The sequence below is a fragment of the Coregonus clupeaformis genome, chromosome 24, assembly GCF_020615455.1.
Source record: "Coregonus clupeaformis isolate EN_2021a chromosome 24, ASM2061545v1, whole genome shotgun sequence".
NCBI lineage: Eukaryota > Metazoa > Chordata > Actinopteri > Salmoniformes > Salmonidae > Coregonus > Coregonus clupeaformis.
This window is the reverse complement of record NC_059215.1, coordinates 42,354,080-42,373,776: the sequence shown is the minus strand read 5'-3', so window position 1 is coordinate 42,373,776 and position 19,697 is coordinate 42,354,080. Positions and strand designations below refer to the sequence as shown.

General features: G+C 42.9%; 2 protein-coding genes across 6 annotated transcripts; one reads left to right on the top strand and one right to left on the bottom strand.

Annotated features, from left to right (window-relative positions):
* Positions 1–1,667: 1,667 nt before the first annotated feature.
* LOC121537544 (proteasome subunit alpha type-7-like) lies at positions 1,668–4,242 on the bottom strand. The gene is made up of 7 exons (XM_041845152.2): positions 3,935–4,242; positions 3,680–3,806; positions 3,269–3,393; positions 3,067–3,189; positions 2,795–2,914; positions 2,608–2,670; positions 1,668–2,506 (listed from the first exon to the last, which is right to left on the bottom strand). Exons 1-7 carry the CDS (start codon positions 4,028–4,030, stop codon positions 2,420–2,422), a joined length of 741 nt encoding a protein of 246 aa, XP_041701086.2. The 5' UTR covers positions 4,031–4,242; the 3' UTR covers positions 1,668–2,419.
* Positions 4,243–4,544: 302 nt separating this feature from the next.
* LOC121538547 (calcium-responsive transactivator) lies at positions 4,545–17,969 on the top strand. Of its 5 annotated transcripts, none has more exons than XM_041846668.1 (11): positions 4,545–4,663; positions 5,848–5,924; positions 6,120–6,204; positions 6,362–6,509; positions 7,112–7,342; positions 10,295–10,468; positions 12,139–12,240; positions 12,794–12,886; positions 13,125–13,244; positions 16,740–16,932; positions 17,087–17,969. In XM_041846668.1, exons 1-11 carry the CDS (start codon positions 4,595–4,597, stop codon positions 17,211–17,213), a joined length of 1,419 nt encoding a protein of 472 aa, XP_041702602.1. In that variant the 5' UTR covers positions 4,545–4,594; the 3' UTR covers positions 17,214–17,969. The 5 variants fall into 5 exon arrangements, with proteins under 5 accessions (XP_041702602.1, XP_041702605.1, XP_041702606.1 ...); XM_041846671.2 differs by having other exon boundaries at positions 16,740–16,867; positions 17,087–17,212; XM_041846672.1 differs by lacking the exon at positions 7,112–7,342.
* Positions 17,970–19,697: the final 1,728 nt, after the last annotated feature.

The window sequence follows — 19,697 nt, the reverse complement described above, 5'->3', positions numbered from 1 at the left end:
CACTTTCACCCAGTTCTCCTCTGAATCATTCAGATGTTCATTGGCAAACTTCAGATGGCCCTGTATATGTGGTTTCTTGAGCAGGGGGACCTTGCGGGCGCTGCAGGATTTCAGTCCTTCACGGCGTAGTGTGTTACCAATTGTTTTCTTGGTGACTATGGTCCCAGCTGCCTTGAGATTATTGACAAGATCCTCCCGTGTAGTTCTGGGCTGATTCCTCACCGTTCTCATGATCATTGCAACTCCACGAGGTGAGATCTTGCATGGAGCCCCATGCCGAGGGAGATTGACAGTTATTTTGTGTTTCTTCCATTTGCGAATAATCGCACCAACTGTTGTCACCTTCTGACGAAGCTGCTTGGCGATGGTCTTGTAGCCCATTCGAGCCTTGTGTAGGTCTACAATCTTGTCCCTGGCATCCTTGGAGAGCTCTTTGGTCTTGGCCATGGTGGAGAGTTTGGAATCTGATTGATTGATTGCTTCTGTGGACAGGTGTCTTTAGACAGGTAACAAACTGAGATTAGGAGCACTCCCTTTAAGAGTGTGCTCCTAATCTCAGCTCGTTACCTGTGTAAAAGACACCTGGGAGCCAGAAATCTTTCTGATTGAGAGGGGGTCAAATACTTATTTCCCTCATTAAAATGCAAATCAATTTTTAACATTTTTGACATGGATTTCTCTGGATTATTTTGTTGTTATTCTGTCTCTCACTGTTCAAATAAACCTACCATTACAATTATAGACTGATCATGTCTTTGTCAGTGGGCAAACGTACAAAATCAGCAGGGGATCAAATACTTTTTTCCCTCACTGTAATGTATAAATGTACACCAAGGTAATTCTTTGTCATGCCTGAATCAGATGGTGGCGACAGTGGTCTCAGCAGGGTCAGGCAGCCAGGGAAGACCAGTCTGTGACGGAGCTGAGGTTAATTTTTGCAGATACATCACTTTATTTGCATATGTTATGGTCTTGTGAAGGCTGGCTGAATTCTGGCAAAGAGTATGTTATTTTATCTCAGCATGTGTACAGATTCTCCCTTCTCCCTGTTTTTGTTTGCTTGGAAATGTTGATACTGGAGACTTATCTGAAGGAACTGTGTAACCAAGCATTTAAAGCGGCTAAGAAATGCATTGCCATTCATTGGAAGGTTGGTTATCCTCCCACAATGTCAAGTTATGTATCACTAGATTTGATTTATTACAAGATTAAGGGTATACTGGGCAACTTTCATAAGGTCAGGATGCCTTATATGGAATACAGTACGACTAAAGGAGTCTGTATTGAAAACATGCCCACGTCAGGGGAGATACAGTACCAGTCAAAAGTTTGGACACACCTACTCATTCAAGTTATTATTATTATTAATTTTTTTGGGACTATTTTCTACATTGTAAAATAATAGTGAAGACATCAAAACTATGAAATAACACATATGTAACATATGGAATCGTGTAGTAACCAAAAAAGTGTTAATAACATATTTTATATTTGAGATTCTTCAAAGTAGCCACCGTTTGCCTTGATGACAGCTTTGCACACTCGTGTTTCTGTATATTACATTTTGCATTCCATTATTTTTCATGAGGTGTTTGTATTGAAGAAACATTGAGTTTGCCCCATAACATTGAGTTTGCCCCATAACTGAATAAGTATATGAGAAGTGCTTTTGCATTGCTTTTTCTTTATATTTTCTTTGAGCCCATGGTACATTTTGGCTTTTGACAATGTTGTTTTGAATTTGAATTTGCCTGTGCTTTTCAAGATGAAACTGTTGAGGGGAAAATACCTTCAGGTCATTTTTGTGTTCCAGGTATTGTAAATATTACTTATTCATATCATTATAAATAACTTAATTTCAGACCAAATGTCTGCCAGAACTAATGAATCCCTATGTATTGGTTTGTTTTCTATCATTCTTAGCAAATTAAGTGATGTTAAATTGTTACAAATGTAATAAACATGGAAAATTGCTGATTCACTTGTTCTTGTTAATTTTCTCTGTCAAATTATAGTAACTGAAAGTTGTAGTTTAAATACAGATATTTATTCATTGCAAGAATAAGGTAAAGTCTTACGTTTGCATATGGTCGATTAGGGCAGCAGTGTTTCTCAATCCATTTCATTGGGACTCCCAGGGTGGGAGTAGTTTTGTTTTAGCCCAACGCTAGTCTCGGCACCCAGAACAGTCTATCCCAGCACTACCATATCCTACCTGATTCAGCCAAACAAGAGCCTGGTGATTAGTCGAATCAGGTGTGGTAGTGCTGGGCTAGAACAAAAATATGCACTCCTTAGGAGTCCCTCCAGCATTGGATAGAGAAACAATGAGATAATTAATGTAAACAATGAGATTCCTGATGCAATATTTAAGATGGATGAAGGCATGTTTGGTTATGACTTCAATCAAAAAGAGTATTCATGTTTTCTTCTTTTGTTTCTCTGCTTCCTCCTTTTCCTTTTCAATAGCCGTGACATATTCCTCAATTTCCTCTTGGACCAGAATCTATTTACAGTAGAAAAGAGGTCGTTAGGGGAGCATTTAAGTTGCATCATTACACAGGTGAGATCCTCTGACGGATTTGCGGAGGTGTCATGATTTCAAACCTTCATTGATTCATCCCGCTTCATAATGGCCAGCTCAATGTTCTTTCCCCCTGACTGGACAACCTGTGAACACATGGAGCAAACCTTGTGACAAGAATATCTGAGATTTCAACCATTAATAGCAGGTGCTCATGCAATATCGTTGCTGCCAATCAAAAGGTTGGATCTAGACCGGCATAAGCCTCACCTCAAGTAGCGCTCTGACGGCCAGTTTAATGGTGTCTGTATCGGACTCCATATCCTCCTCTTTATAGTTCTTCTCTAGAAACTCACGTACAGTCTTGGCAGATCTTCCAATGGCATTTGCCTATGTACACAACCACATTTAGGTTTTCATATTATGCTCATATTTGATCACATTCCAACTTGAGGTACATTAGGTAATTCATTGGGGTGATGACAAACATGTCAAAGCACCTTTTAATGATTCAGATGTATGGGTCAGAATTACACCCCTACCTTCCAGGCATGATATGTTCCTGAAGGGTCAGTTTGGTACAGATGGGGTGTTCCATCAAAATCAAACCCCACAAGAAGGGAGGAGATGCCAAAGGGCCTTCGCCCATTGCTTTGCGTGTAGCGCTGAAAGTGGGAATATGTAGAAATGATATATCTGCACGTGTATTGTACTGTAGTGTGTGTGTGTGTGTGTGTGTGGTACCTGTTTGATGCTGGAGATGAAGCGTGTGATGTACTCCACAGTCACAGGGTCTTCCACTGTAAGCCTGTGACTCTGACACTCCACCCTAGCCCTGTTAACAACTATCCTGGCATCTGCTGTCAACCCTGCAGGCCATGGGATAAGGAGATAAAGTATGTTACACCAATTAAACACCTCACCCAACAAGGTGAACAAACAATCAAATTGCTCGATTTCAGCAGTAAAATGTAATGTATCATTCAAAGTAGGCCTACATCAACAAATGTTGATGACATAAATTATACCATTCAAATGGTAAGCTAATTACATACTTGCAATCAACCACTTCATACCATCTGTGGCTTGGGTGTGTACTGTGCCTTATTGGTCCTATGTTGGTCTTATTGCCTTATTGGTCATGTCCTAAATTACCTGCAAAGGCCATGAAGACGTTATCGTCCAAGGCGCAGATTTTGCGCACTGTTCTGTCATCTTGGAGCTTGGCCACAGTTTTCTTCTCCACTCCTAGCACAACAACGTTTTTTCCTCGTACTCCAACCTGTAAATGAATTAGGCCCAAGTGATACAGTTGCGCCCGTCCTGATAGGTTACATTTAGCATCGGCACAGTGCTTGACCCATTGTTTTGACCTCAATCAACATTGATATAAATGATAGGCTTACTTACAGCCGTTGAACCTTTTTTGACCGCCTCCTGTGCATAATCCACCTGGAATAAGTGGCCATCAGGTGAGAACACTGTGATGGCACGATCGTAGCTCATCTTCCAAGCACTTCACCTGTACAGAAAAGCTGATTTATTTGTGTCCTCGACTTGCCGACGCTCTTTAACAAAAGTGAAAGTAATCAGACTGAATGAAACAGCAAATTGAAGTTGAACACAGCGCCTCATCCGGACTTTTGTGTGCAACAGCCTTGATTTATTGCGGCCATCATCGGTTTACGTTGGAGAGCGAGCGCATTGGCTGTCGTGAATCAAAGAACACCCCTACTACTGTGAGAAATTCTACTGTAGCCTATAGGTGACTGCATGGGTTATACCAACAAATTACTGAGTGAGAGTCTCGACAAAGACGATATTTTCATAGACATGATGGAATTCTGATCAACTCTCGATTTTACAACAGAACCAAATGAAGAGTATCAATTTGTATCCAGGGGAATAGTGGTTTACTGATAATTTATTTTCATTTTGGAGTAATCCAGGGGTTCACACACCCCTACTATTTTCTGAAAATGGAAAACCTAACTATGTCATACTGTACGCAAGATAATAGGCTAAATATTATAATAAAAGGAGCGTTTCTTACCATTTCCTTATATCACAATGTCGGTGGCATTTTCATCGGCGCGCCCAAGGAGCAAAGGGGAGGTGACACAACAAACGATACAAAAGGTATGTCTTTCTCCATTACGTTGTCTAATAGGAAATATTTTATTCTGGTCGATTTGAGAGCGTGCACAGAGTCAGTCAGTGCCAATGGTGGGAAAGTAGTCAACATCAGCACATAACTGGTACAGTAGAGCGAGCCAAACAAAGCGAGGTGATCATAGGACGCTAATGAAAACAGATTGACATTCATCAAAGGCTACTTTTTATTGCGATGTTACTGTTGTCCTCTACACTGCACAGTGTGGCTTTTCATGGAAGCCTACATAACGGCTACTACGTTATGCGTTAGAACAACAACACATGTTGTCTAATAATAGCCTATAGCATCCGATAAAAAAAAAATCAAGTTTGTCCCGAGTCTGACTGAATGTTTGCTTATTCTGGTGCATGCACTTCATGAGATTTTTTGTTAACTGTTATTTGAGTGATTTCTTTTTCTTCTTGAAGCAACATTTTATCCTTTACAAAATACACTCCATATGATAGGCTATTGTTACCAAAAATAGCCAAAGATGTGAGTAGACTAGTGAGAATTATTTAGACAGCCAGTGATAAGAGGCAGGTACACTCGATGAATGGATAGTCTGACATTGGCGGAGATGATGGAAGGTGTGTGGATCACCGGACAGTCTGAGCCTACGTGCAACATCATTGGACCTTTGTTTATTCTCGAAGGAACGGGGAAGACTCTTATTGGTGCTTGTCAAATTGTTGAGGGCATATAATATATATATATATATATATATATATATATATATATATATATATATATATATATATATATATATATATACATATATTTGTTTTTTACACGGTTAGAGAGCCTTCTTTGGATCGTAGTATCCTATAGAGGACAGGTTCCCCTTTCTTGTTCACACTCGCTTTTTGTCACTGATGTCAGAATGTTGTGATTGGTTGAAGATAATGGAGGCTTTTAGAGTTGCAGGAAAAAAGGAAAAACCATGGCTCTGTCCGACTTAAACAGTCTCTTCTGCCCTAGGCTCTTTCTGGCAACGTTAAATATACTCCAAGAAAAACAGCTGACCCAGATAATTTTGTTCAGAGAGTTGGAATGTAGGAAGGGGGGGGTCGCAAGTCCCGAGAATTCAGGACACTTTATTATAGTGTCATAACACTGTTATAATAAGCTGCTTGCCTAACATGATTATTTTTTTTATCTCCCCAAGATGTTGGATGAAAATCACCATCTGATACAATGCATAATGGATTACCAAAGCAAAGGAAAAACAGCAGAATGCACACAGTAGGAGTCACACCTGTCCTCATAGTGTTGTCACAGATGCATGTTATGTAGGTTACTATAGCAGATGTGTACTTGTATGAAGATGTGTTTTAAGCATGAATATAGTATATCACAGTTTAATGAAAGTCATTATGTTGAAGGCTCCAAGTCTTGATGATCGACTTGTGATTAACCTGTCTTTCTGTGCTTTGACAGGTATCAGCAGATCCTTCACAGAAACCTAGTCTATCTGGCCACGATAGCAGATTCTAATCAGAACATGCAGTCACTGTTACCTGCAGTAAGTCTGTGTGGAATTACGCAACACAATAGAGCCCCATGTTGGTCTTCTTCACTCTCTCTCTCTCTTCCTTACCCGGCCTCAATAGCTGTTCTTTCCTGTAATACAATTCCCAGAGCTGTAAATTCACGTCTCTCCTCTCCTCCTGTTCTCCCAGCCTCCTACCCCTAACATGGGGAGTATGGGTCCTGGAGGAATAGGGCAGAGCGGAGGCAGCGGGCCTCTACACTCCCAGAGTAACCTCAACGACACCATGGCCCCTGGCCTGCCCCCTACCTCTATGATGCAGAGTCAGATGAGCAATGGTGAGACCTCCATCTCCACACGCACGCACGCACGCACGCACGCACACACACACACACACACACACACACACACTCACACACAATATCCACTGTACCTGTACGTGTGTACTATCTAACTGCTTGCCTCTCTGCCCAACTGACTGTCTGCTGCATGTATGTATGTCGTCTGTCTGTCTACCTCTCCTATGGCAGCATATTTGATCTCGTCCTCTGCTCTGTCCAGACATCATTCTATGGGTGCATCTCAATATTTTAAAGTGGCTTCCTCTTCTGCACTGATCACTTAAGACAGGATACTGTAAGTGGATGCTAACTGCACATTAAGTAATGGAGACGAGGAAAGAAAGCCACGTTAGACTATTGAGATACACCTCTTTGTATCCATACAGGTCTTTGTCCATTTGTCGCTCCACTAATTCTTCTCTCGTAGTCTCTCCTCATAATATACACACCCTTGATTCAAAACTTCATTCTAGTCCTCCACAAGCCTCCTGTGGTGTAGCGATGAACTGAATGTGTTGCGTTTCCGTGGCGCCTGTGACCATGCTGGCGCTGCGTGTGCCTGAGTGGCTGGCTGCTCTGACTGCTCTGTGTGTCGTCAGGCCCCAGCCACGCTCCCATGCAGCAGCAGGCGGGTCAGACACAGTCGGCTGGGACCTCATCCACGTCCCTCAGCCTGCCAGCCACCACCCATGGCTCAGCCTCCGGCTACAGCCACCCCATGCCCCCCTCCTCCCAGGGCAGCATGATCCAGGGCCCTGGCCCAGGCTACGGTTCCTCCTCTTCCTCTTCTACCTCCTCCCGCAGCAACCTCAACATGCAGTCCAACACAGGTGAGCCAGCCAGGTGCAGAGGAACCAGCGACAAGGGATAAGCGGCATAGCAATACACCATCAAAGCCAATTAAATGAAATCGTTATTGGAAACACTATTCCTTTGGGAATACCTAATTGCTAATTCCGCTATTCTATTTTGTTTTCTCCAGCGAGTCTTGTTGCTAAGTGCATTGGTAACGAATGTTGAGTCCACTCATAGCGTATTGTGATTGGCAGGAAGTGAGCAGGGAGGGTGAGAGGCCAGCCCCCACTTGAGTAAATGTCAGAGCTCTGGAAGGGAAGGGGGGGTGATCAGGGAGGAAGGGAAGCAAAGAGGTTGAACAATAGAGGATGAAATCATAGAGCAGGGATCATCAACTTGATTCAGCCGTGGGCCAATTTTTCTTCTTGAGCGGATGGTCGTGGGGCCGGAACATGACCGCAAGAAGGCCAAACAGATATAATATTTTGACTAAAACATAATAATTTTAAACCGTACTTATATTTGTATATGATCACGTCTCTCGCTATTATGCGTGGGAATACTTGGGAACAAATTTCCAAAATTAAAATCACTTGGAGCTGATTTCCTGGTGTTTTTACAGTCTTTTTTTGTCCCCCAAAAAAACAATAATAAAAAAACTACGATATACTGGATACTGAACAAAAATATAAATGCAACATGTAAAGTGTTGGTCCCATGTTTCATGAGCTGAAATAAAATATCCCAGAAGTTCTCTAAAATGTTGTGCACAAATTTGTTTACATCCCTGTTAGTGAGCATTTCTCCTTTGCCAAGATAATCCATCTACTTGACAGGTGTGGCATATCAAGAAGCTGATTAAACATCATGATCATTACACAGGTGCACCTTGTTCTGGGGACAATAAAAGGCCACTCTAAAATGTGCCGTTTTGTCACACAATACAATGCCACAGATGTCTCAAGTTTTTGAGAGAGTGTGCAATTGGCATGCTGACTGTAGGAATGTCCATCAGAGCTGTTGCATGATAATTGAATGTTAATTTCTCTACCATAAGCTGCGTCCAATGTTGTTTTAGAGAATTTGGCAGTACGTCCAACCGGCCTAACAACCGCAGACCACGTGTAACCACGCCAGCCCAGGACCTCCACATCATGCTTCTTCACCTGCGGGATGGTCTGAGACAAGCCACCCGGACAGCTGATTAAACTGCGAGTTTGCACAACCAAATAATTTATTTACAAACTGTCAGAAACCGTCTCAGGGAAGCAGTTCTGTGTGCTCGTCATCTACACCAGGGACCTGACTGCAGTTCAGCGTCGTAACCGACTTCAGTGGGCAAATCCTCACCTTCGATGGCCACTGGCATGCTGGAGAAGTGTGCTCTTCACGGATGAATCCCAGTTTCACCTTTACTGGGCAGATGGCAGACAGTGTGTGTATGGCGTTGTGTGGGCGAACAGTTTACTGATGTCAATGTTGTGAATAGAGTGCCCCATGGTGGCGGTTGGGTTATGGTATGGGCAGGCATAAGCTACGGACAAAGAACACAATTGCATTTTATCACAGATATACCGTGACGAGATCCTGGGGCCCAATGTCGTGCCATTCATCCGCCGCCATCACCTCATGTTTCAGCATGCACGGCCCCAAGGATCTGTACACAATTCCTGGAAGCTGAACATTTCCCAGTTCTTCCATGGTCTGCATACTCACCAGACATGTCACCCATTGAGCATGTTTGGGATGCTCTGGATCAACGTGTATGACAGCGTGTTCCAGTTACCGCCAATATCAAGCAACTTCGCACAGCCATTGAAGAGGAGTGGGACAATATTCCACAGGCCACAATCAACAGCCTGATCAACTCTATGCGAAGGAGATGTGTCGCGCTGCATGAGGCAAATGGTGGTCACACCAGATACTGACTGGTTTCCTGATCCATGCCCCTACTAGGTATCTGTGATCAACAGATGCATATCTGTATTCCCAGTCATGAAATCCATAGATTAGGGCCTAATTAATTTATTTCAATTGACCGATTTCCTTATATGAACTGTAACTCAGTTAAAATCTTTGAAATTGTTGCATTTATATTTTTGTTGAGTGTATAATTCATTATTTTTGCTCAGAAAACTTGGGGGGCCAAATAAAACCGCCAGTTTGCGAACCCTTTCTTAGAGTGATACATGTGTATCTGAGAGTGTAGTGTGGAGGTTGGGATTGAGGGTGTACTGTCATTTTCCCTGTATCAGTAGGGCCAAGAGAGGGAGGGAGAGATAGGGAGGGAGTTCTGCTCTCCGAGGATTCTAGAAAATGAGGATTGTATTGATTTAGACAGGAGACAGGACACCGGTGGATGATTCACTGATCCAAGGAACCCCTGAAGGTATTCCACCTCCACAGCTTTTCAACATCATTCTCAATAACCTCCCCTCTGCCCTCTCTGTTAGAAAAACTTCTCTAGTCTTTATACACTTGAACTTCACACTCCAAAACCTGTGAATGTCTGCATTTTCCTGTATGAACGACAAGAAGAACCAAACACATTCAGTTCATCAGACTGGTAGGCAGCCCCATCCTCCCTCTGGAGTCTAGTATCGTCGCTAGTCTAGCCCCAGTCACCTCCCTGCTTCAGGCTCTCCTCTCCTGACATCTAACCCTGACATGCAGCCCTGCAGCCCACCCACGTCTCCCTGGTTGTCCATGTGTATTTATCTCTGTTTTATGCACTGACCCCTCTCTGGCTTCTTTTCCATTTACTCCAGAGCATTTTAAAGCCTCTCTCTCTCCCAGATTCTTTGAGTTTTGAAACAGACCCCCTCCCTTCCTGGCTACTCTCTGACTGTCATGGCCCCTCCCTTTTGGCTTAATTTTTCTCTTTTGATTCTGCCTATTGATGACAATGATGAAGATGTTGACATTGTGTGTGTGTTAATGTATAAGATCCCTCCCCATAACGCCCCTTCCCCCACACCCCCTTTTAGTCTCCATGATGCACCAGCAGTCGGCCACACCTCATTACCCGTCATCCCAGACTGGGGGCGGACAGCAGCAGTACCAGGGCCAGCAGGCTGCTATGGGCATGTTGGGGCAGAGTGGACAAGGCAACAGCATGATGAGCCAGAGGCCCATGGGGACCTACCGACCCACACAGCAAGGTAGGTGACCGTGGCTTTCTCTGTCTTTCTCCAGGCTGCTGCGGTTTGGTTATGGGCTGCAGATGAATGCTACGTCTGCAGGGATGCATGGGGCTCACTGTGGTCTAAATGTGGAGAAAATTGCTATATGGTTCTGGGTGAAGAAGGTGACTAGGTTTTAGGTGGAGATGATTACTAGAGGAACTCCTGAAGATATAGCCACAGCGGATGCAGACGACATGGATGTTGGCTGAAACGTGGAGATGTTAATGGTTAGCAGGTGTTTAGGAGGTGTGAGCCTAAAAATCAGACTATGATATTTATGGTGGATATAATCTGTCACGGATACGCATACGTTACCATGGTATCGCAGGTGTGTAGCCCAGATGATCTGACCCATAGTAATGGCCTGCCTGTGACTTTAAGAGGCAGACTGAAGATTTATGGCTGTTGTCACATGGAGTCCCAGTCACTGTAAATCACTTTACCCATGCTGTGTCAGCATGTGCCTAAAACTAGTCCCTCAACGTCCCCTTGTGTTTGGTGTGGGACGTGGGCTAGGCACGTACCTCACAGAGACTAATCAGTAGCTCGTCTGTAGGATGTCTGAGAAAATGTCTCCAGGGCAACAGAGGTCACTTGCCCTGGGTTGTATGTTGTGGCTTGGTCTTATCCCAGCTTGTCCAGGTACAATCACTAGATATTGTCTACAAGGAGTCTATTGTTCCAGTGTATAGTTCATCACTGACAATGGATATTTTTCAATGGGAAATTGAATCGTTTATTTTTTTTGCCATGGAAGGTTATTTGTTCACTAGCCGTTGACTGCTGTGATAATGGTCCTTTTTGCATTACGTTATAAGATCAATATGTTGTAGAATATTTATATTTAGCGAGACTGTGAGTTGCTGTCTTGCAGATACAGCGATATTTCTAGCAATACTTCTGGCAACGGAAATACATATATTTGGTTTCTGATTCAATTGTTTGTGAAGGAATGGCATCTGGAGTTTCTGCACACCACCACCACAGCGTCTCCCATATGATTGGCCCACTGGGATTTCTAAAACCACTTTGTCATTGGTCCTTTCAGAAAGTCATATTTCATTTAATTCTCATAGGATTCTATATTTTTTCAGATCATGGTTTGGATAGGGCTGAACATTCTGAAATTAGATTGATTGGACTCAAATGGAAGCCAAAATGATGAATTTTCTTCCCATGACAAACATTACCAATTCCCATTTCAGATACAGTAGGGAATAGTAGTAGTAGTAGAATAGTAGAATAGAACAAAGTAACTGAAATACCGATTACGTAGGTTTCCACAAGAGACTTCAATCTACTCTACTAATAGGACCTCTTGAACTTGAGTCATTCAACTACAAAAAAGCTTCTCATTACGTAATTAGCACCCATGAGACACCACTTCTCTCTCTCTCTCTCTCTCTCTCTCTCTCTCTCTCTATCTTACACACACACACACACACACACACACACACACACACACATATACACACACACACACACACACACACACACACACACACACACACACACACACACACACACACACACACACTCCCCTCCAACTGCCAAAGCGCCCTGCCCCAGCCCACTTTAGTCACCAACACAGAGGCCCATTGGTCCGACCAGCTGATTAACCAATCCTGGTGTCGACTGTCTTGCAGGATCTGCACCGCAGTACATGGGACAAGACGATTTCTACGGAGAGCAGTACGGACACACTCAGAGCTCCAGCGAGCCCATAAACCAGCAGTATTACCCTGATGGTAATCATTTAGAGCCTTGACCCTCACACACACAACCCCTCCAAAACACACACACACCCATACATGCCATACCGTCTCAGTGTTATCCCACTGCCCTGTCTTCAAGTTATACTGCAGTGCTGAACTCCATATTCCAATCCTCTGGCTTCTTGTCTTTCCTTTCCCTTTATGTGGGAGTTCAATTGGAGTCTTTTGTACGGTGGATTTTTGTGGATGGATTATGATTGTTATGGCAAAGTGCTGAGGTTGGTCTTAGAACTGTTTCCTCCCGGTGTGTCTCTGTCAATAGTGTTCCCCTTTGGTGTGCCGAAATGTGAGATTTCCCATTTTTGAAAATCGTTCAGGGCAGAGCTCCAACTGATTCTAGGGTGTTTTTGTGTGCTTTGTGTCTGCAAATGTCTGTTTGTGCTCTTGCCATCTTATGGGTGCACACCTATGTATGTAAGCTTTTTACAAACTGTGAGAGGACCAAGCTCTCTACTGTAACTGTGTGAGGAGCCACATTGTTTTTGGTAGATTGGTTTTGTCATGTGCTCATTCCTGCCCCCTCCAGGTCATGGCGAGTACTCCTACCAACAGTCGTCCTACGGTGAACAGGGCTATGAGAGGTCCTTTGACGAGTCCTCACAACACTACTACGAAGGAGGTATGTTCCCAAAACACACAGACTCATGCCTAATAAGCATAAAGGTTGTGAACTTGTGATAGTATTGTAGCTGCTAGCTATGTGCCACAGTAGGCCTAATCTCGGACACCCAGAACTAAAATCTTGCGTAATTGCGTCAGATGCTCGATTACTATTTATGTTACATGCATCTGTCCACGAGAGATTACAGTATGAAGTTAAGCCTTGATGTGGTTAAATTACTACTCCCGACCCCCAGGCAACTCCCAGTACAGTCAGCAGCAGCCTCAGTACCAGCAGGGGTCAGGCCAGCAGCAGCCCTTCAGCCAACAACAGTACCCCTCACAGCAGGGCTACAGTGGACAGCCACAGGGCTACGGTAAGGAACACACACATAGGCGCACACACACACACATGCTTGCATGAACGCACAGACATACAGTGGCTTACGAAATGATTCACCCCCCTTGGTATTTTTCCTATTTTGGTGCCTTACAACCTGGAATTAAAATGGAATTTTAGGGAGTTTGTATCATTTTGATTTACACAACATGCCTACCACTTTGAAGATGCAAAATATTTTTGATTGTGAAACAAACAAGAAATAAGACAAGAAAACAGAACTTGAGCGTGCATAACTATTCACCGCCCCAAAGTCAATACTTTGTAGAGCCACCTTTTGCAGCAATTACAGCTGCAAGTCTCTTGGGGTATGTCTCTATAAGCTTGGCACATCTAGCCACTGGGATTTTTGCCCATTCTTCAAGGCAACACTGCTCTAGCTCCTTCAAGTTGGATGGGTTCCGCTGGTGTACAGCAATCTTTAAGTCATACCACAGATTCTCAATTGGATTGAGGTCTGGGCTTTGACTAGGCCATTCCAAGACATTTAAATGTTTCCCCTTAAACCACTCGAGTGTTGCTTTAGCAGTATGCTTAGGGTCATTGTCCTGCTGGAAGGTGAACCTCCGTCCCAGTCTCAAATCTCTGGAAGACTGAAACAGGTTTCCCTCAAGAATTTCCCTGTATTTAGCGCCATCCATCATTCCTTCAATTCTGACCAGTTTCCCAGTCCCTGCCGATGAGAAATATCCCCACAGCATGATGCTGCCACCACCATGCTTCACTGTGGGGATGGTGTTCTCAGGATGATGAGAGGTGTTGGGTTTGCGCCAGACATTGCATTTTTCTTGATGGTCAAAAAGCTCAATTTTAGTCTCATCTGACCAGAGTACCTTCTTCCATATGTTTGGGGAGTCTCCCACATGCCTTTTGGCGAACACCAAACGTGCTTGCTTATTAAAAGCAGTGGCTTTTTTCTGGCCATTCCTCCGTAAAGCCCAGCTCTGTGGAGTGTACAGCTTAAAGTGGTCCTATGGACAGATACTCCAATCTCCAATGTGAAGCTTTGCAGCTCCTTCAGGGTTATGTTTGGTCTCTTTGTTGCCTCTGATTAATGCCCTCCTTGCCTGGTCCATGAGTTTTGGTGGGCGGCCCTCTCTTGGCAGGTTTGTTGTGGTGCCATATTCTATCCATTTTTAAATAATGAATTTAATGGTGCTCCGTGGGATGTTCAAAGTTTCTGATATTTTTTTATAACCAAACCCTGATCTGTACTTCTCCACAACTTTGTCCCTGACCTGTTTGGAGAGCTCCTTGGTCTTCATGGTGCCGCTTGCTTGGTGGTGCCCCTTGCTTAGTGGTGTTGTAGACTCTGGGGCCTTTCAGAACAGGTGTATACAGTGGGGGAAAATAGTATTTAGTCAGCCACCAATTGTGCAAGTTCTCCCACTTAAAAAGATGAGAGAGGCCTGTAATTTTCATCATAGGTACACGTCAACTATGACAGAAAAAATGAGAGAGAAAAAATCCAGAAAATCACATTGTAGGATTTTTTATGAATTTATTTGCAAATTATGGTGGAAAATAAGTATTTGGTCAATAACAAAAGTTTCTCAATACTTTGTTGTATACCCTTTGTTGGCAATGACACAGGTCAAACGTTTTCTGTAACTCTTCACAAGGTTTTCACACACTGTTGCTGGTATTTTGGCCCATTCCTCCATGCAGATCTCCTCTAGAGCAGTGATGTTTTGGGACTGTCGCTGGGCAACACAGACTTTCAACTCCCTCCAAAGATTTTCTATGGGGTTGAGATCTGGAGACTGGCTAAGCCACTCCAGGACCTTGAAATGCTTCTTACGAAGCCACTCCTTCGTTGCCCGGGCGGTGTGTTTGGGATCATTGTCATGCTGAAAGACCCAGCCACGTTTCATCTTCAATGCCCTTGCTGATGGAAGGAGGTTTTCACTCAAAATCTCACGATACATGGCCCCATTCATTCTTTCCTTTACACGGATCAGTCGTCCTGGTCCCTTTGCAGAAAAACAGCCCCAAAGCATGATGTTTCCACCCCCATGCTTCACAGTAGGTATGGTGTTCTTTGGATGCAACTCAGCATTCTTTGTCCTCCAAACACGACGAGTTGAGTTTTTACCAAAAAGTTATATTTTGGTTTCATCTGACCATATGACATTCTCCCAATCCTCTTCTGGATCATCCAAATGCACTCTAGCAAACTTCAGACGGGCCTGGACATGTATTGGCTTAAGCAGGGGGACACGTCTGGCACTGCAGGATTTGAGTCCCTGGCGGCGTAGTGTGTTACTGATGGTAGGCTTTGTTACTTTGGTCCCAGCTCTCTGCAGGTCATTCACTAGGTCCCCCCCGTGTGGTTCTGGGATTTTTGCTCACCGTTTTTGTGATCATTTTGACCCCACGGGGTGAGATCTTGCGTGGAGCTCCAGATCGAGGGAGATTATCAGTGGTCTTGTATGTCTTCCATTTCCTAATAATTGCTCCCACAGTTGATTTCTTCAAACCAAGCTGCTTACCTATTGCAGATTCAGTCTTCCCAGCCTGGTGCAGGTCTACAATTTTGTTTCTGGTGTCCTTTGACAGCTCTTTGGTCTTGGCCATAGTGGAGTTTGGAGTGTGACTGTTTGAGGTTGTGGACAGGTGTCTTTTATACTGATAACAAGTTCAAACAGGTGCCATTAATACAGGTAACGAGTGGAGGACAGAGGAGCCTCTGAAAGAAGAAGTTACAGGTCTGTGAGAGCCAGAAATCTTGCTTGTTTGTAGGTGACCAAATACTTATTTCCCACCATAATTTGCAAATAAATTCATTAAAAATCCTACAATGTGATTTTCTGGATTTTTTTTCCTCAATTTGTCTGTCATAGTTGACGTGTACCTATCATGAAAATTACAGTCCTCTCTCGTCTTTTTAAGTGGGAGAACTTGCACAATTGGTGGCTGACTAAATACTTTTTTTCCCCACTGTATATACTGAGGTCATGTGACAGATCATGTGGCACTTATATTGCACACAGGTGGACTTTATTTAACTAATTATGTGACTTCTGAAGGTAATTGGTTGCACCAGATCTTATTTAGGGGCTTCATAGCAAAGGGTGTGAATACATATGCACGTACCACTTATCCGTTATTTATTTTTTGTAATTTTTTGAAACAAGTTATTTTTTCATTCCACTATTTTGTGTATGTCCATTACATGAAATGCAAATAAAAATCCATTTAAATTACAGGTTGTAATGCAAAAAAATAGGAAAAACGCCAAGGGGATGAATACTTTTGCAAGGCACTGTACGTTGACAGACACACAGACAGACACACACATGCCTATGTTTTGCTATGGACATTTTGATGTTGCTCATTAAATGCTGATAGTCTGGATGGTTGGGAATTGAACATTAAATCAGTACATTTCTTTTGAAAGATGATGATTGTTTCACTGTGACATCCGTCAGTGTGATTCAAGACTTTGTTGATTGACTGATTTGGTCTCCAGGTCCAGGTCAGGGTGCATCGTCCCAGTACTCCCAGTACCAGCAGGATCAGGGCCAGCAGTACAGCTCCTACCGCTCCTCCCAGGCTGCCTCTGGGGCACAGACACAGAGGCCCTACGCCTACCAACAGGTACAGCTACAGCTAACCCCAACCCCACGTTTTGAGGAGGACCATGCTGTCCAACAAAACATTGGGTAAATTGGGCAACTCACACCGCAAATTACCACAGTGGCGATGCCCATGGGTTGCTTTGAATCATGAGAAAGTATTCATGAACAAAAGTATTCCCCATCTCATGTTGACCTGAAATGACTAAAGATGTTTATCTTCTACCTCCCTTTCTCTTAGGGTCAATACGGAAACTACCAGCAGTAAGGCACCACCTCCTGGGAAAAGTGGTGGACAAGTTAGGCAAGGGAACAGTTCTGTGAATACCCCCCAACAGTCGTGTGTAAACCAGTCTCTGAGTAAATGAGTTAGATTTATCTCTGAATCCTTTCAGTTTGCTGAGACACAGATTAGCAGGCTAGACTAAGTCAGATCCATGTTCTGCTGGTTCATTATTTTCTAACTGAGTAGAGGTGAACTGGTTCAGGAGATCCTGTATGAAGCACCTCTCATCTCTGCTTTTTCTCCTTCTCCTCACCCTCGAAGAGGATTTGAATTATGGGGGTATCTGGTAACAAATCGGGGCACCCCCAAAAGCATTATTAAATTAACGGGGGCACCCTCATAAGTGTTGAAAAGACTCATATGTTTAATTCGAACCTTGCCTCTAAATGTCTTCCTTTCTTGGTCTCTCTCCTCTCTATCACTCTCTCATCCTCCTTTTCTGTCTTTGTCTTTCACAGGGTGCACAATACAAGTGCTGTCCTCTGTCTTTAAGATTGTAATTTATAATGTGCCCAGGTCACGAAAATAACGTTTGGTAACATTTACTTAAGATTGAGCTAATATAATACGTTCAGCATCTTTTATTCAGTGTAAAGAATAACTTGATTAAGGTGAAAATGGGACTTGTCAGTATAGTTCAACCTGAAGTGTTCAGGTTGTGTTTGAAACTGTGAAGTTGTGTAGGTCGGTGTGTGGTGTTACCGACTGTTCAGTGTTACCACTCTGTCTGTGTATGAAGAACCAATGTTTGAGTAAGGTTATAGACACAATAGCTGGTAGATTGACAAGAGTGTGCAACTATCAACAACCATCATAATATTACAACTAATATATACAATCCATTTCCTTGATCAATCCCTTTTGTTAATTCTTTAATTTTGTTTGATATTTTTTAACTAAGCCTTTTTTTTTTATTAATCAAAATTATTTGTAACGTTTTATATGTTGGGACTTTTTCCATGCTATATTTACACAGAACAAAAATATAAATGCAACATTCAACAATTTAAAAGATTTTACTGAGTTACAGTTCATATAAGGAAATCAGTCAATTTAAATGAATTCATTAGGCCCTAATCTACGGATTTCACATGACTGGGAATAGAGATATGCATCTGTTGGTCACAGACACCTTTTTAAAAAGGTAGGGGCGTGGATCAATTGTGTTCATTGTTCATAGCTTATGCCTGCCCATACCATAACCCCACCGCCACCATGGGGCACTCTGTTCACAACGCTGCCATCAGCAAACACCTTGCCCACACGACGCCATACACACTGTCTGCCATTAGCCCGGTACAGTTGAAACCGGGATTCATCCGTGAAGAGCACACTTCTACAGCATGCCAATGGCCATTGAAAGGTGAGCATTTGCCCACCGAAGTCGGTTATGACGCCGAACTGTCCCTGAGACAGTTTCTGACAGTTTGTGCAGAAATTATTTGGTTGTGCAAACCCACAGTTTCATCAGCTGTCCATGTTGTTGGTATCGGACGATCCCGCAGGCGAAGAAGCCAGATGTGGAGGTCCTGGGCTGGCATAGTTATATGTGGTCTTCCGTTGAGAGACCTGTTGGACGTACTGCCAAATTCTCTAAAATGATGTTGGAGGCAGTTTATGGTAGAGAAATGAACATTAAATTCTCTGCAAATAGTTCTGGTGGACATTCCTGCAGTCAGCATGCCAATTGCACGCTCCCTCAAAACTTGAGACATCTGTGGCATTGTGTTATGTGACAAAATGGCACATTTTAGAGTGGCATTTTATTGTCCCCAGCACAAGGTGCACCTGTGTAATAATCATGCTGTTTAATCAGCTTCTTGATATGCCACACCTGCCAGGTGGATGGATTATCTTGGCAAAGGAGAAATGCTCACTAACAGGGATGTAACAAATTTGTGCACAACATTTGACAGAAATAAGCTTTTTGTGCGTATGGAACATTTATGGGATCTTTAATTTCAGCTCATGAAACATGGGGCCAACACTTTACATGTGGCGTTTATATTTTTGTTCAGTATATTTATTTATCAAAATACAATTTGTTTTATTTAATTATCATATGTTTAAGTTTTTATTTTTCTGTCTCATTCTCTGTAATGCACTTTTACGTATAGTAGTTGTTTCTAAGAAATGATTTCCAAACAGCTAAAGTAAAGTAACACACAGGGAGAGGATTTTAGAATGTTTTTAGCAATCGTGCAATACAGTTAGTCACTGGAGCAGAGGATAAGATTATCAGTAGGCTTGATAATGGACATTAATGACTTTCTGTGTGCTACCACACACTATTGAGTCTATAGCCTATTAGGGTACAAAAATGAAAAGTCTTAGCCTTGTGTCTAGTTGATTACATAATCCAAAGTATTATTTTTGCCAATTGTGTTTGGGGTTTGCTTCAACTGTCTTAACCCATTTTTAGGGATATTTTGTAAAGTATTACGTTCTAACCAATGTGATGTAGTCGTAGCCTATGTGTGTGAGTGCATATGGCATACATGTTTGGTGTATGTTTACAGAAACAAAAAAAGTTTACCATTTGTCTTACTCAATTTACTTTATTCGA